The sequence below is a fragment of the Pteronotus mesoamericanus genome, unplaced genomic scaffold (assembly GCF_021234165.1).
Source record: "Pteronotus mesoamericanus isolate MK-2021 breed Mesoamerican mustached bat unplaced genomic scaffold, CSHL_Meso_final contig_74, whole genome shotgun sequence".
NCBI classification, from domain to species: domain Eukaryota; kingdom Metazoa; phylum Chordata; class Mammalia; order Chiroptera; family Mormoopidae; genus Pteronotus; species Pteronotus mesoamericanus.
Genome location: NW_026555247.1, coordinates 15,417,283 through 15,432,798, shown reverse-complemented (window position 1 = coordinate 15,432,798; position 15,516 = coordinate 15,417,283). Strand labels below are relative to the sequence as shown.

General features: G+C 35.0%; 1 protein-coding gene across 3 annotated transcripts in view; it reads left to right on the top strand.

Moving 5' to 3' along the window:
* NOL4 (nucleolar protein 4) overlaps positions 1–15,516 on the top strand; it is a 293,679-nt gene that overhangs the window by 80,700 nt on the left and 197,463 nt on the right. For all 3 annotated transcript variants that reach the window (XM_054583511.1, XM_054583510.1, XM_054583512.1), the window contains exons 3-4: positions 12,485–12,596; positions 13,591–13,703. In XM_054583511.1, the coding sequence (XP_054439486.1) occupies positions 12,485–12,596; positions 13,591–13,703 (225 nt within the window). The remainder of the gene's footprint in view (positions 1–12,484; positions 12,597–13,590; positions 13,704–15,516) is intronic.

Here is a 15,516-nt window from a genome sequence, read left to right as displayed (position 1 = left end):
CACATGTACACCCACATTCATGTATGCCACACACATGTATAGGTTTCACACAAGTGATTTTTAAATAGTGAAGACAGCCATTACATTTAAACATGGTACACATACTATTAAATGCATTTTCATGTTAGAGCAGTCCCACTCTTTTTGGTAACTAAAAGTTATCTATAAGATTAATGTCAGATGTGTAAAACATCTCAGAAAGGAAAAAATCAGTGGCATGGCAATTAGAGTACTAAATAGCAACCCTAAAACAGAATAGTGTACTGCCATTCATCAAAATTGATGTGTTTCTCATATAGTCATAGCTGGAATTGTCACAAGTGAGCAGGAATAATAGCACAAAATGCTTTAACACTCAGAAGATAGCATTTGAGACCATCAGAAGACTTAAGCTCACCCAAACCAGTTGATCATCAACTAATGTCACAAATTTTATCAATAATTTTCATGTGAAACAATAATGTCCCAATAAATAGATATATTCCTTGAAAGGGAATTAACCTTGGAGAAACCTTATTAACTCTTTATGTCCAGCCTAGTAAATTGCTACTTTAGTGCACCCTTGTGGTGAAAATGAGCCAATGCAGCTTTTACAACTCAGGCCGTTTAATATCTATCCCACTCAGATCCAGAGATTTAGGTATTCCTCGGTATTGTGATGGTGTAATAAATAAAATATTTTGGGTTTCCTAAAGTACATGGCTGTACACCTGTATAAATATGTATGTATTCATTTAATTTGGATAAAATGTAATAGGAAGAACAGGTGTGAGGTAGTAGAAAATGGTGCGCACGCTGATGTCAGCTACGTGTAGGTTTAAATTCTGATAAAGTTCTATATGTATGATTTTGGTGTGAATTATTAGTACGTTTGTTTTGAGGCTCAGAAATAATATATGTACAGTTTTTAACATAATTACTTCAAATGTGTTATTATATTGAGGTGAATAGAAACATTTTAAAAGACGAGTATGAAGTTGTTTGTCAGGTGACAGACGCTGTAGCTTTTTTCCTATTAATTAGACATGGAAACACCTGTTTCCTTCCTGTGTAATCTGTGCTCCTCTATGACCTATAGATACCACCCACCCATGTCTTTATTCATGACTTTCCCAGAACTGAGATTATTTACTTGCTTTAATAGTAACAGTCTTAGTCATTTCATGATATGTAACAAGAAACCAGCTTCTACCTATTTTTTAAATTATTTAATCTGCACTATTTCTTACCTTCCTGTCCAGTTTTTTTCCCTGGGAATGTCTTCTCCAGTGAACTTTTATAGCCCAACCACATCTGAGTATGGCTCTGTTCCTTGACCATAGTGCTCCGAAAAGAGATGACTTAGCTGCTGCTTCTGACAATTTGGGATTTGGACCAAGAATTCCTATCTTGGTGTCCTATTCCTCTTCAGTAGAGAACATGGAAACATGATATCTTTTGTTACATGTATCCATTAGTTGCATAATTATTTGTATAGTCTAAAGGAGTATTTCTCAATAAGGCACTATAGGCTTTTCAGGCAGACAGTTGGCATTGCCTCAAGTACTTCAAGCCATTTAATATCCTTAACCCCTGAGTGTTAAGTTCCAGTAACATAAGCCCCAGTTACTGTGATAAAATGCATCCCTACTCCCCATTTTCAAAGTCACATTTAGAGCACAGAAAAGACCACGAGTTGAGAGACATTTTAGGAAGGAAACCAAGTGGCCAGTTTTCTGCTTAGAATCTCAGAAAAATGTTTTTGTTACCTGCCAGTGTTCGAGCAATTCAAGAATTCAGACAATGAATTCTGCATCCATGGCGCATTGTCGCCACCTCACAGACTCTGCACTTCACCTGTGTACGAGAATTGTGCTACTTACTGGACTCCCTTGTGGAATGAAGTCTAACTTCCTGCGTTTTCTTCCATTTCCCCAGGATGGCCCATTCTTGCCTGCTCTGAATGACTGCAGCAATAGTATTAGTGTTCTTAGCTCCCTCTTTCCAAAGAAATGCAGCTTCCGCACGGACTAGCAGGGCTTAGTAAAGGAAACTTCAACAGAGGGAGTTGCAAAAGGAACCAGGGAGAGCTTGAGTATAGTGTGTCAATGAGCTGGAGACCAAGAAGGTTAAATTCTGCTTGTTCTCCCCTCAGCCACAGGAAAAATATTAATTTATCATATCACACATACTCTTCAGTAAAAATCAAGAGGAGTCAATGTCCCATACCTCCCATGAGTGGCTACATATTTTAACATAGCTCTTCATGCTGCAAATAATTGTATAGACGTTTGATGTGCTGAGTCATTTTATTTACATGCAATATTTATGGATTCTTTTTCCTATTAGGAAACATGTATGAAGAAAAACTTTTTTCAGTGTCCATCTGCTCATTTTTTTCATCTAAAATAAGAATTCTCTGTTATGACAGTCTGTTCCTTAACAGGCAAATAACCTAACATAAGAAGTGACACAAAAATAGCACCCACAACTTCAGAGATATAACTCAAGTTTATCTCTTTTTGATACTGTCTCATTTGCTCAGTTGATGACTACTTTAATTATTGCAAAATACAACTCCAAATGAAAGATGTTCACTACTATTTTCTTTATTATATAAAACAAAAGAAAATAAAGTTGTTTTTTGCAAAGCAATATAGCTAAATGTGAAGTGGAATCAATGAAGCAAAAAGAATGGTTTCCAATAAAAATTGATTAATTATAATTGAATCACATTCTACTTCCTGTTTGCCTGCATCTTGATCAACTAATATATAGTGATGTCAGGCCAGATTCATCGGATGTTACCTTGGATGCTATCACCTCTCTGTTTTCCTCCTCTGGTTTCTTTGGGGTCTGTAGTGGATTTCTGTGCCATCACCTAACCTGAGTGTGTTGGCCTTTTGCCTCACACTTGTACCATTTCTCTGTCCCTGCAGGATACTGACCTCTGTCACTGTACCGCATTCGCTTTTTATTCCTCTCACCCTGCATTTGATGCATTTGCCTCAGATTTCCAAATTGTTTTTGGCTGTCTAAAATGTGACCTGAACTATCTAAAAATAGGCCTACCTGCTTTAGACCGCCTATGAATTTTCCAGCCTTCATTTTAAACTTGACCACAGAACTACCATCTTCTCTCAGCAACCACAACAAAATATTTGGATTGACAGACTGCATTCCTGCACTTTTGACCAGCGATTTTTACGTTGTGTATCACTACCCATTAGTGAGTTGTCAAGTCAGTTTGGTGGGTTGTGATCACTTTTAAAAAGTGAAATAGAAGAGACTAGAAATGAATATTATATAAGTGTGTGTATGTTGTAACTTATGATGTAAAATATATTTATACTGGTGTTGTTGGTCTAAAAAGTTGGAAAACATTGATTTAAATGGGCTCTGTAATTTCAAATCACCTGTGGACTGCCCAAAAAATCATTTATAGTCACCCTGCTTCTCCGTTCTGCTCTTGGTAGATCCTCAGGTTTTCCTAACATATCAATTTGTTCCAAATTTAAAATTATCTTTAGGCTCTAACCCATGTTTTCATTCGTCTTAGATAAATGTACACTGTAAAATGGCCAGATTTAACAAGATACAAGATGCCCAGTTATATTTAAATTTCAGATAAACAATAGTTTTTAATATGTTAGTTCCAATAGTGCATGCTTAACTGGAATTCAAGTATAATCGTGCATGCTATATTTTAGCTAGCAATGTTAATCCTATTTAAAAATCAATCCAAGATATTCCTGACTAGGCCAGGGGAACTGGTGAGTGGGTGTGAAGATTGAATGCGGAAGATCATCAGAGAAGAAAAAAGGTAAAGAAATAGTGGACAGTGATAGGACTGAAAATAACATGCAGGAGTAAATGGTAACAGTATCAGAGTCATAGCAAAACAGGCTCTGCTGTAGGGTTGATAGGAACCCAAACAAAATGTGACTCCTCTGCCAGGGGAGCAATGATGAGTTGGAGGTTGAAGTACAACTCTAGCACCATCCCTGTTTGGTATTAGACACATTACTAAGGAACAGGAAATTGGTTGTTATTTAGCAGACGTAGAAAAGTCCTACAGGCACAGCATCACACAAAGTCTTCCTGAACTAGTAGTTAGGATTCTGAAGCAAAAATTGGTGAGGTCCAGAGTGAATGTTACCAAACAGAAGTGGTGTTCTACTGCCTGCGCCCAGAAGCAAACTCTGGAGGCAGAGGTTTGGTGGAAAAAAAGAAAGAGGTCATTTATTCAAAAGCTACACAATTTTGGAAGAATGGCAGGCTTCTGCCTCAGAGCCCCTCCCCTCCAGAACACCCAGAGAATAATAACCCTGCCACCCTCTGCCAGCCTAATCCAAGGCGGCACCAAGAGTTCCTATTCCCATTTAAAAATACCATGCTTTGCAAAGTTGCAGGTGGCTGCTGAGTCACCTTCCAAGCTGCTCCACAGTTTTGCCCATCACTGCTGGACCTCAGGGTCCTTTCTGGAGTCTGTGCTCATGTGGCCTGCACCACCAGCTGCTGCTGCCACTTCCTGCACTTTGGGGGTGAGGGGAGAGGTTGGGCCTGCTGTCTGGCCACACGGCTTGCTGGTCCACGAGTACCCAGCCACCGCCCCACTACAGGGTGAATGAGAGGAAGAAACCATGTGTTTCTCCCTACCCTCTGTTTTAATCTTCTGGTCCAAAATTCCCAGCACTCTGGAGGGGTCCAGCTCCCTAGCCAATCCTGTCCTTTTCCCAGGCAAAGCTGGGAGGTCAGCACCCATCCCTGCTGCCATGTTCTGGAAGGGAGTAGGATGGCTATTCCCTCAGTCAGTCACCTTCGCCACATTGCACATATTCTGCGCAGGGTCCTCTCTTGCCATGTCTCAGCCTGGGTACAGGGGAATCTGTCACGTGCCACACTAGCAGTGTGGCTTCACCCCTCCACCTCAGCATTTCCTGTGCCCCTAACCTCACTCAACCCATCCTCTGCCCCCCCGTCTGGCCAGGTCTGATACAGATCTATCCGTAATATGAAGGCATATTTGATTACACAAGCCAAATGTCTTTTTGTCTAATTTTTTTATTATGAATGTACTTTTTACCAAAGAGTATTTATGTATATATTGCCTGGATAAAAGTATTTTTCTGAATCATATCAAAAGTAACCAAACAATTGCCAGTAGGTTATTCCAATAATTTGATATATCCAGGCACATTAGTGACAAAGGATCATACCTAGCAGAATTCAGAAATAATTTCAGTGCCTTTGTGTTAATAGATATTTGTTGAATAAATAAATGTTTAGTTGAAAAATGTCTTCATATTTATAAGACTGTTTCATATACACCTCCACAAATTAATAATTTTCTCTGTAGAAGATGTTCTCTCACTCATCTTTTCTCATGCATGAAATAGGTAAAAGAGAACCAATATAAATAACACAGCACACCATTGGCTGGGCATTGCAATTTTGTAACACAGCTAAAAATACTTGGTCCAAATGTAATAGCATTTTGCGAGGGGGGCGGAGGGGGTGCGTGTCGGGGGGGCGGGGGGGCACACATGCGCGTTATATCCTAATGCCCTCCTTTCAAATGTATATAAAGGTATAGAGTGTGTAAATCAGATAAAGGCAGAATGGCCCTTGTTGAATCGGAGATGTTGCCAAGATTTTACTTCCTCAGATAGGGGTGTCCCTGGACTATGAATGGTGTGCTGTGTCTTTGTGATTAGGACGTTTGGGGTCTTTACTAGCATTTGGATAGAAAGGCTCTGTTGAAGAATATTTTAATTTTATTAGTTTTTTAAAATAAGTTTTCTATAGTTATCCAGTTATATACATTGCAGATGGTTTGTGATAAAATATCACAATATAAAATACTAAAAATCATAATACAAATGTAGGATAAACAGATTTCACTAGGAGATTATTTATAATTTATTCTTTATTTTTTGTAATTCCCAAGAGTGTTCATTAGGGAAAATGTCAAATGTTTGGCCCCAAGGGCAAATTTTTCCATGAGGGTACTGCATGGTGTTTGGTAAAAAACAGTGTTTTAATGTTATTATTCCAGTAAAATAAAGGTAGCATTGTTATTCTCTAAATTCATTTTATAAAGCAAAGGTGGAAAAGGTAATTTTTTAAAATATTATGACTAGGCAGATTTTATTTTGCAGAAAAACAAAATGAAGCACACTGTGCCCAGGCATCACTCCGTAGAATAATGGAGCTTATAATGAAATTTAACACTTGCCTATGACTTTTTCAAATCAGTTGTATTTAGTCACATTGATACATCTTTTGAATTTAGCTTTTTGTTTAGTTTTGCTTTAAAAAGTGATTCATGAGCACTATGTGGCATCTCTTTTCAGCGCATGAATTAGGTATAAATCTTAAACTAAGAATGGCTTCTTACTGGTGAATTTCTTCTAACAATTGGAAGTCGTATTCCTTTAATAGGCTACTTCATGGTTTTCATTCTTTTTTATCTCATGAAATACACAAACTAATTACAGCTTCCGTGGCACACCAGAAAATATACTCTATTTTTTGCTGATCTGACAAAAATAAGTAGGTAAAGTTTTTATTCACACTGGATGGCTATTGTTGTGTTGGCTGTTGTCATTTTTTTATTTGACAATCTAAGGGAAAAGAAGTCAGGTCTTGCAGCACACCAGTTGAAAATCACTGACTTTAGCTGTAAGTTCTGCTGAAACAGAACAGATGGCCTGTTAATTTCCTCCAGGTGGAACTCTGTATTGTTACTGTGTAGTCTGATGTGTTTCTAGCAGAACTTTGTAACCTGAGACAAGGTACAGAGCGCTTGGCTGCCCCTTCCATTCACAGAGGGTCACCTCAAACTGGTTAGAGGATTTTCTAAAAAACCTCATGCCAGGGAACATTTAAAAATTTTTAGCATAATTAACCTGTGCTGTGAGGTTAATATTGAAAGTCTTTATGGATGAGACAGCCTCTCCCTTTCCTTTTTGGTACTGATGAGCAGGAAAGGCTATAAAATATAGTGATTAAAGGCACAGGCTTCGAAACCAGATTATCACACAAGCTCTCACTTTTTTACTTGTAACAAGTTACATAACTTCTTTAAAGCTTAGCTTCCTCATTTGTTAAACAGAGATGAAAACAGTGAGGAGAACAGTCTATTCCTGGGATTGTTTTAAGGGTTAAATGATAAAATCCATGTAATATTCTTATTTAGTATAATCCACTTATTAAGCAGGCAATTAATGGAAACCTTTACACATGCATATAACATTTAGGAAACATTTCCTTTTGTGTAAAAGGGCCAAAGTTAGTAATAGTTATCATATAATGAATGAAGATCTTAATTTTGAGAATTGTCAATTCTTTACCAATTCAGGAACCTGAGAATTGCAGGTTTATGTACAAGCTGGGTAAATTTAGAGGGCCTTTCTATTAGAAATGTTCAGAAATTAAACACAGTTAAAATTAGAGAGGAGAGATTCTTGGGACTGAGGAAGAGAGTCGTAGTACAAATAATCCTGTTTTTAAATTTTTTGTTACCAATTTTGCTCTCAATTTATAAATTGTATGGCTTGAATTATGGAGATAAACTTCCAACATGTAATTGTGAGGCAGTCTGAAAAAATAAAGCAAAGCAATCATTTATTACTTCATTTTGATTAACTTCTTTAATTTTATAACTTTATACAGGAGTGGGCAGAAGTAGGTTTATAGTGGTGAGAATGTGAAACAGAATTTATTTTAATATTATTAATTATTGCATTATAACTATAAACCTACTCTTTGCCCACTTCTGTATTATTTCATGTGTTCAGATCCAGGTAGGAAGAGATTTATATCTGAAGATTTATATCTGAAGAGAAAAACCTGCTATTCATTTTTATGTTTATTTTAATTTTGGGGGGTTAACTGCCATATTTACCTTAACTGGGCTGTGTTGAGAGGAAGGTGAGTGACACGTGAGAACTGCCAGAATCTGGCTTTACAAGTGCAGGGTTTTTAAGAAGTACTGTGGGTTTTTTCTTCAGAAAGCCAGGACATTGGCAAGGTAAAATGCCCATCTTCATTTCTATTATATTTGCAGTAAGCTTTTCAGAAATGTGTTCCATATATATAATATTATATATTTATATTTAAAATATATCATATTTTAAACTATATAATAATATATTTAAAATGTGTTCCATATATAGTATCAAATTTGAGTATATAACATAGTGCCCTTTGTGGGACTTGATCTGCGGGCCTTCTTCACGTGGATCAGTTTATCATTAGATTACCGTGCTACCCTGTGTTTGCTCCAGAGGTTAATTTTATTGTTTGGACTGTCAAAAGATGCTCTAGTGCAATGTTTTTATGTAGAAGTATTACTATATTTTTCAATGGAATTCATTTCTGCTTATAATTTATGTTATGTGATTTATTATTTTCTGCCTTACTGATGAACCCCAGTCTTAATGGACTTAGAATTTATATTTTTATTGAAAACGTCATTAAGGTCCTTAGAAGTGGTAGGTAATGGATAGGTTATATTGTGCCAGAGCATCCCAACCCTTCAGCCGCAGTAGATTTAAAATTAAACAGCAATGGAACTTCAGCCATCGCTCAAGTTTAAGGAAGTTTTACAAGTGCTGACTTCGTCCTATGGTAATACTTTGATACTCTGGAATTTTTTGAAATAAAAATTTTAAAATACCAGTTTTGACAGTCCTGCTTTTTATGGACCCTCAGCCTTTGTCTAATCTGTCTGTTGGATAAGCCCACCATGGTCCATCCAATTTATCGAAATAAACCAGGATTCGAGAGATCCACATTCGAGTTTCAGCTCTTTGCTCTCTACTAACGATGTCAATTCATTTCATCTATTTTTATTAGTCAATCTATTTATCAAAACGTTGCCATAAAATCTGTTTTAGGAACTGTTTAAATTAATGGATACAAAAACCCAAGGAAACGTATAAAGCACTATATACATGTAATAAAACAAGTCTAGACTTATAGAAAAAAACATTTCTAATAAAGAAGTATCTCAAATTATTTACCTGATAAATAATGTTAAGGTCATTAGTTTATATGAGTCATTATGGCTATGTTCTAATCCTTCCTTTGTATGTTTAATTTTGTTGTGAGCAACATATGTGACTTGTCACAAGGCCATTGTCTTTTTAGTGTTCAGTTCAGAGGGAGCAAGACTAATATGGATTCATGTTACTTTTTGCTTCCTATTATTAAGAAGATGATCGTTTCTGTGTTCACAAACAAATTCTAAGAAAGTATTCTCTATCTCTCCCAAATATAAACGTATTTCTAAGAATACACTTTCGGAAGAAGTATTCTCCTTACCAATGTCCTAGCAAACATCTGTGCTGCATCTACAAAGTCCAATTTCTATCCTAGAAACAGAGAAGTGATTAGATTTGAAAAATGGGTCAAGGAAATAGACATTTATAAGTGGTTATAGCATTTTATATAATTAATTATGGCATTAGTAGATTGGCATCTCAAGTATCTGAATCAAAATATTTTTCCATTTCTGTCCCTTACTGCTAGGTTTTATTTGCAACTGCTTTTACATATTGCATGAGGGATGTTAGAACTCTGATGAATGGGCAGCCTAGAAGAACATGTCCCTGAGTTTTATCACCATTTATGAACATCTGTTTAAAGTCAATTTAGCATTTCAAACATTCACGGAAACAGGGCCTTTCTTTAGAGCAAAGGCTACAGGGGTGTTTAGCCCAGGCTTCAAGTTCAAAAGAGCTTTCACATGTAAGCTTTCCCTGTTATTTCTGAATGAGGTTACCAAAGGATACTGGCAGGATTAAAGATAGGATTTCATCACATGGCTTTAATTCTGAAATGCAGTTATTCTAATGACCATAATTTAAGAATCTGTAAGGACATTTTTCATTTTTTAAAATGTTCTAAGAGCCCAACAATGAAGGTTGCTTAGGACTTTTCATTTTAAAGAGATCTGGAAGCAAAGATTGTAGATGAGGAAAAAGGAATGATTTCCTCTCTTCACCTCCAAGGCAGGGGAAACATTGTTTCAGAAGTCAGTATGAGGCTTGGGTCTGTTTGGAGGATTTCTCACCCCTGTACCTGAGAAGACTCAGTATTCTGTGGGTCCCGGGGAGCAAGGGTAGGGCAGAAAAGATGAGGATAGTGAGAAGCCTCCGGAGGTCTCACCATAAAATGGATTCTGCACGCCAAGAAAACTACACCCACATAAGATAAGAGCCTTTATCTACATACGCGTATATAACCAATAGTAGCATGCTAAACAGTATGCCAGAATACCACCATAGAGAATAATGTGACAAAATACCTGTGAAAAATCTTTTCTAAGGTACAGATGGGACCTTATATTACAATATTTCATGCATACAGGTGCACATGAACACAAATGTATTTGTGACTATTACAGGTACTTGTTTCTCAGAGTAAAGGTATAAAAGAAATGTCATGTGATTAATGATGGTTCCAAGACGGATTGATTTGGAGCTAAGTAGAGCTAAGATAAGCAGTACAGCTGAGTTGGGTCAATCATAAATCTGTCTGGAAGGGGTTCCCACACAAGTGCTATGTTAGCCTTGGAAAAGGGCAGATTGTGGCGCATGCATCAGGACCAATGGAGCATCTCTTCAACCCCACCGCTTGCCTATGTTTCTTTCCACGGAAGAGTTCTTTTTATGCATGGAGAGAAAAGATTTAATAGAAATCCTGTATGAAAATCAATGAAACATTCTTCTCAAATCCTATTTGTTAATGAATTTACTGGTCAGCCCCATTAGTTCCAATGGACTATATATTTCCATGTGAATTAAAAAATAAAGTGTAGTGACTGGGCAGGCATCATAATTTCTCTTTACTTATGTATTATTGTAAAATAGGCTTCCAGTGATTAAAAAAAGATCTCTAATCAGATAAATAAATGTGGCAAAGTTGTTAGTTCCCTCTGCAAAACAGATGAATATGAATTCAATTTGTGTGTGTGTGGAGAAAGAAAGAGCATAAGAGAGAGTGAATGAGAATTTAAATTGGGTGTACTTTTTCCTATTTAATAGCTAATATAAAATAGTTTGATGAAGTACTTTCAAACTTTTCTGCTTGTTTTTTCACATTTTCTGGTACAGTACAAAGAAGTATTTTTAAAGAAACTGGACATCTTAATTTACAAATATAATAATTATATTAAAATCAGAGTTTTATACTTCAAATCCTAGTAACGTTGAACTTTAATGACTAGCATGTGGCTCATCCGTGGTAGATTTTAATTATAGACTTGTTTCTTCTCTTTGGTGTGCTTATGGCTTCTTTTCCTGAGAGTCAATAGGATAGGCCACGTGACACAAACTGATTTTAGTATTCAATTCAGGAAAGTATGCTTTACTGTTTGAGATCTTAATATGTAGGGTTTTCTAAATGCTGTGTGCCTTCTACCGCATGAATAAGCATACGTTGACCTCATCACCATTAATGGAGTTGGTGTAGACTCGTATTCTGTTACATATGAGGTGCATATTTTTTCCTTTCTACAAACTTAAAATGTATTATTGTTCACAATAGTAAATATGTAACTGAGAAACCATCTGTGGCATTTATGTCTAATTTACAACTTACTTATTCCCCCTGCTTATCTCACATTTCATGTACCAGTGTTAGTGCTATAGTGGAAAACTAGTGCCGTGTTATCAGACTTCTTAGTAGCGCTGTCTGAGTCAGTGTTAATTTGTATTTAGGGACATTGAACAATTTGTCAGTCTCACTTCAGAAATTATTTGCTTTGATGAGAGAAATAGCTTGGTTTTTTAAAGTAATTTGACTCTAGATCATAGTTCTGAAAATAGAAGCTCTGCATAGGACATGGAGAAAGCTTGCTTTGACAATCAATGTGAGCTATTATAGGCATAAATTATACAAATGTGATATAAAGTAACAGAATAGGTGGCCAACATGCATTTCCAGGTGTGTCATTTTCTGTGGAAGGGATGATTCACTGCAGTAAATATATATGTGAATATGGTTAGAATTCTCTCTTTTCACTTAAAACATTTTGAAAAGCAATAATGAAGAAAAGCTCATTAATGCAAAATTCAAAGTTCATTGTTTCTACTTGGGACAAAATTTTAAAATATATATGTAAAATTGGATAAAATAATGATGATGCTAGCAGTAAGTTTAAAAAATGTTGGTGATTTTTAATAAGGAAAATTCACAATAATATCTGTATACTGTGATGATTCTTACTAAAATAAATGCAGAAATATAAACAGATATCCATTCAGATGTGGCTGATTTTTTTTCTCCACATCATGTTATTAACTATTATTAAGAGACGTACAATCTAGTTGGATAGATATTTCTTGAAATGATGCATGGTATGCAGTGCATGCTTTCATTGTGCTTCCTGCCATTATGGAATAATGCGTCTTATTTGGAAATACAGTGATCATTTCTGTTGAATCACGCTCAGTCAGCTTATATAATAACACTTTTATTTTGTGAATCATTGCAGATTTCAGAGAGCTATGCCTTCCTACCAAGAGAAGCGGTGACACGATTTCTAATGAGCTGCTCAGAATGCCAGAAAAGAATGCATTTAAACCCAGATGGAACAGATCATAAAGGTAGCCTCAGTGTCAAATAGTGAGATTTAGAGTAATTTTATTCATAATGGCAATTTATATCTCACAATTTTTAAAAAAATGTGGTAGACTGAAACAGTTCAACAAGTCAGATCATCTCATTTATTCAAGTAGGAGGCAGTGAATTTTGAATATCCATTTACAGAGTGATTCAGCGCCCATTTTCAGAGTAAAGACAGTTTGTAAAAAATAATTTTTTCTCTAATAATATTTTAATTTTAATTTATTGTGTGTATTTCATTGTATTTTAGATATATTCAGCAAGGAAATTGATGTTTCGTGTCCTTTTAAACCTGCCAATTTCTTATTTCCTAAGGTGATAAATAGTTTGGCGTTCCTTCACTGAAAAACTTTGCATACAAATTGCAGTTTGGCTTTTATGTTCCTTAAAAATTATCTAGATTATTTTCCTAATCTATTCAATTTTCTCAGAGATTAAATTAATCTCAAAGATACAGTTAGGCTTGCCCATTCCCACATGTTAGAGAATCAGAAAGTAGACTCGCAAAAAAAAAAAAAAAATGAGTACATATAGAGGGTGGGGTAAAAATAGGTTTACGGTTGTTCAAATGGAAAATAATACAATAATTAATAATAATACAAGAATAAACTCTTGTGTTTCACATATGACTGTAAGCCTACTTTGCCCCACCCTATTAAGTTAGAGCAAAAGAGGAAAATACAAATACTAATAATTGTTTAATTGCTATATTGCCTTCACCCATCCTTACCCAGAATACCAAAAGCTCCCCTGTAGTAGAAATAACAAATCTATCCATGGTGCTAACTTGTTGCCATATACCTTTGTAGAAATTTACCAGTTATTTTTTCTACAATCCATCTCTTCTAATGCTTGCAGTCTCCTAAACACTTGGTACCCAGAATCTTATTTCAATTTGAACAAATTGAATCATTCTGAAATTACAGGTTGAATGCAGTACCACTTTCATTATACATTAAAAATGTTATATTACAGATAATGGAAAACCTCCCACATTGGTGACCAGCATGATTGACTACAACATGCCAATTACCATGGCCTATATGAAGCACATGAAACTGCAGCTGCTGAACTCACAGCAAGATGAGGTAAAATGGAAATATCCATGTTTGTTATCATAGGTCGCATTTCATAACCATGACTGTTGTGTTAAGCATGATGGCATTTTGAAGATAGTAATTTATTTTTAGTAAAAGGAATGTCACCAGGATTGTGCAGATAGAGACCACAGAGATTCCATGTATTAACATATGTACCTTGGTGCACTGTGAAAATTTGTTCATTCCCAAAAAGGTTTATTTTCCTTAATTGACCTCCGTTGAGCTAGCCTTAGTAAAGTGCTAGAAACTTCAGGAGAAAGTATCCCAACTGAGTGGGTATCCAGGAAAGTATTCAAGCCTTTAGTACGAAGGCTATTCTGCCTGGAAATAAGAAAAGTCAATTTAATAGATATTTCCAATATAATCATTTCTCAACCATCCAAATCTTACATATATCTTCAAGTTATATTTCACCTGACCATTCTATGTATTTGTCTGCTTCTCTGCATTTTCTAGAAACAATTTGTGGTGATTCTTCTTATTAGAAGTGTTTTGATAGTTTTGAATTATTCTATTTAATTTGTATAGTAACAATCTTGCAATATGCTTGTTGGCAAGTATTAGACACAAAATGCATGGTTTTTGAACACTCTTTAGAATACTAATTAACTCCCCCTGTTTAAGTGGGGTATCTCAAAGGCAGGGACCAAGTTGTACATGTACCGTGTGTGTATTTTCTAAAAGACTTAAAAAATATGGGCTTAGGAAATCCTTATTAACTAATTAGCATCCATTAATTAATAAACACATTCAGGTTATCTATATTAGGAGTAATTTCTCAGGTTAATAAATTCTCTCCTCCTTGAAATTTCTCTAGAACAGGAACTATAATTAAATATTTATTCTTCAAACATGGCATTATTCAGTGAAGTATTATTAATTTTTTAAAAAATTACTTTGTTGAGCTAACTTTATAACATTCAAATTAAATTTTAGGTTTTTTGTTTTCTTCATTATTTGTGCATTTAATTTCAAAACTATATAGAATTATTTTTATCTCAGAAGGCTTTAAGGCCTTCTTGTACATTCTTGTACATTCTACAAGAAAATCTGTATTAGTACAACAACAGAGTCATATTCCATATTACCAGGTGGCTACATATACATGATTAAGTAAATAGTAATAAAATTGTTGGGTTAACAACATGAGCAACAATTAACAAAATATTAATGTCAATCCATCCCTGAAAATGGAAAAAAATTATTTCCATGATTTATTACATAATTGAAAAAAATTTAAATCTCATAAACTAATGAGAGCTGTCAAATTATTTGTAGGAAGCTCATTTAGATGTTGATATGTTTATTTCTAGGCCAAAAAGTAAGAAGATCAACTTTGTGCCAACAATAAAGCTCACATCTGCTGAGTCCTTCTGGCTTCTAAAAAATTATAAGTATATCATACAAAGGAAAGATGTTCTTTTAAATTTATAACTGAATTAGGAAAATAACTCTTATCCTTAAATTTTGAAAATACCAAATTGGATGCATACTGTCTTAATAAGTACTCAGATCAATGACTAGATTATTTATATAATTTTAGAAATTGTAATTATTGAAAGATAGAAATGTGATTAAGGTAAATCATGTTAAAAGTAAAGTGAGAGAGTCCAATGTGATGTTATATTTAAATTATAAGTGTTAATTAACTGAGTATCTCTTATGTAACTGACACTCTTGTAGATTATGGAAATAAGCAGTAAATAAATTGACAAAATTTTTTACTGTATTAAGCTTATATTCTTGTCGGGGGTGGACAGACAACAAAAGAAATAAATAATGAAAAATGTATATAATAAGA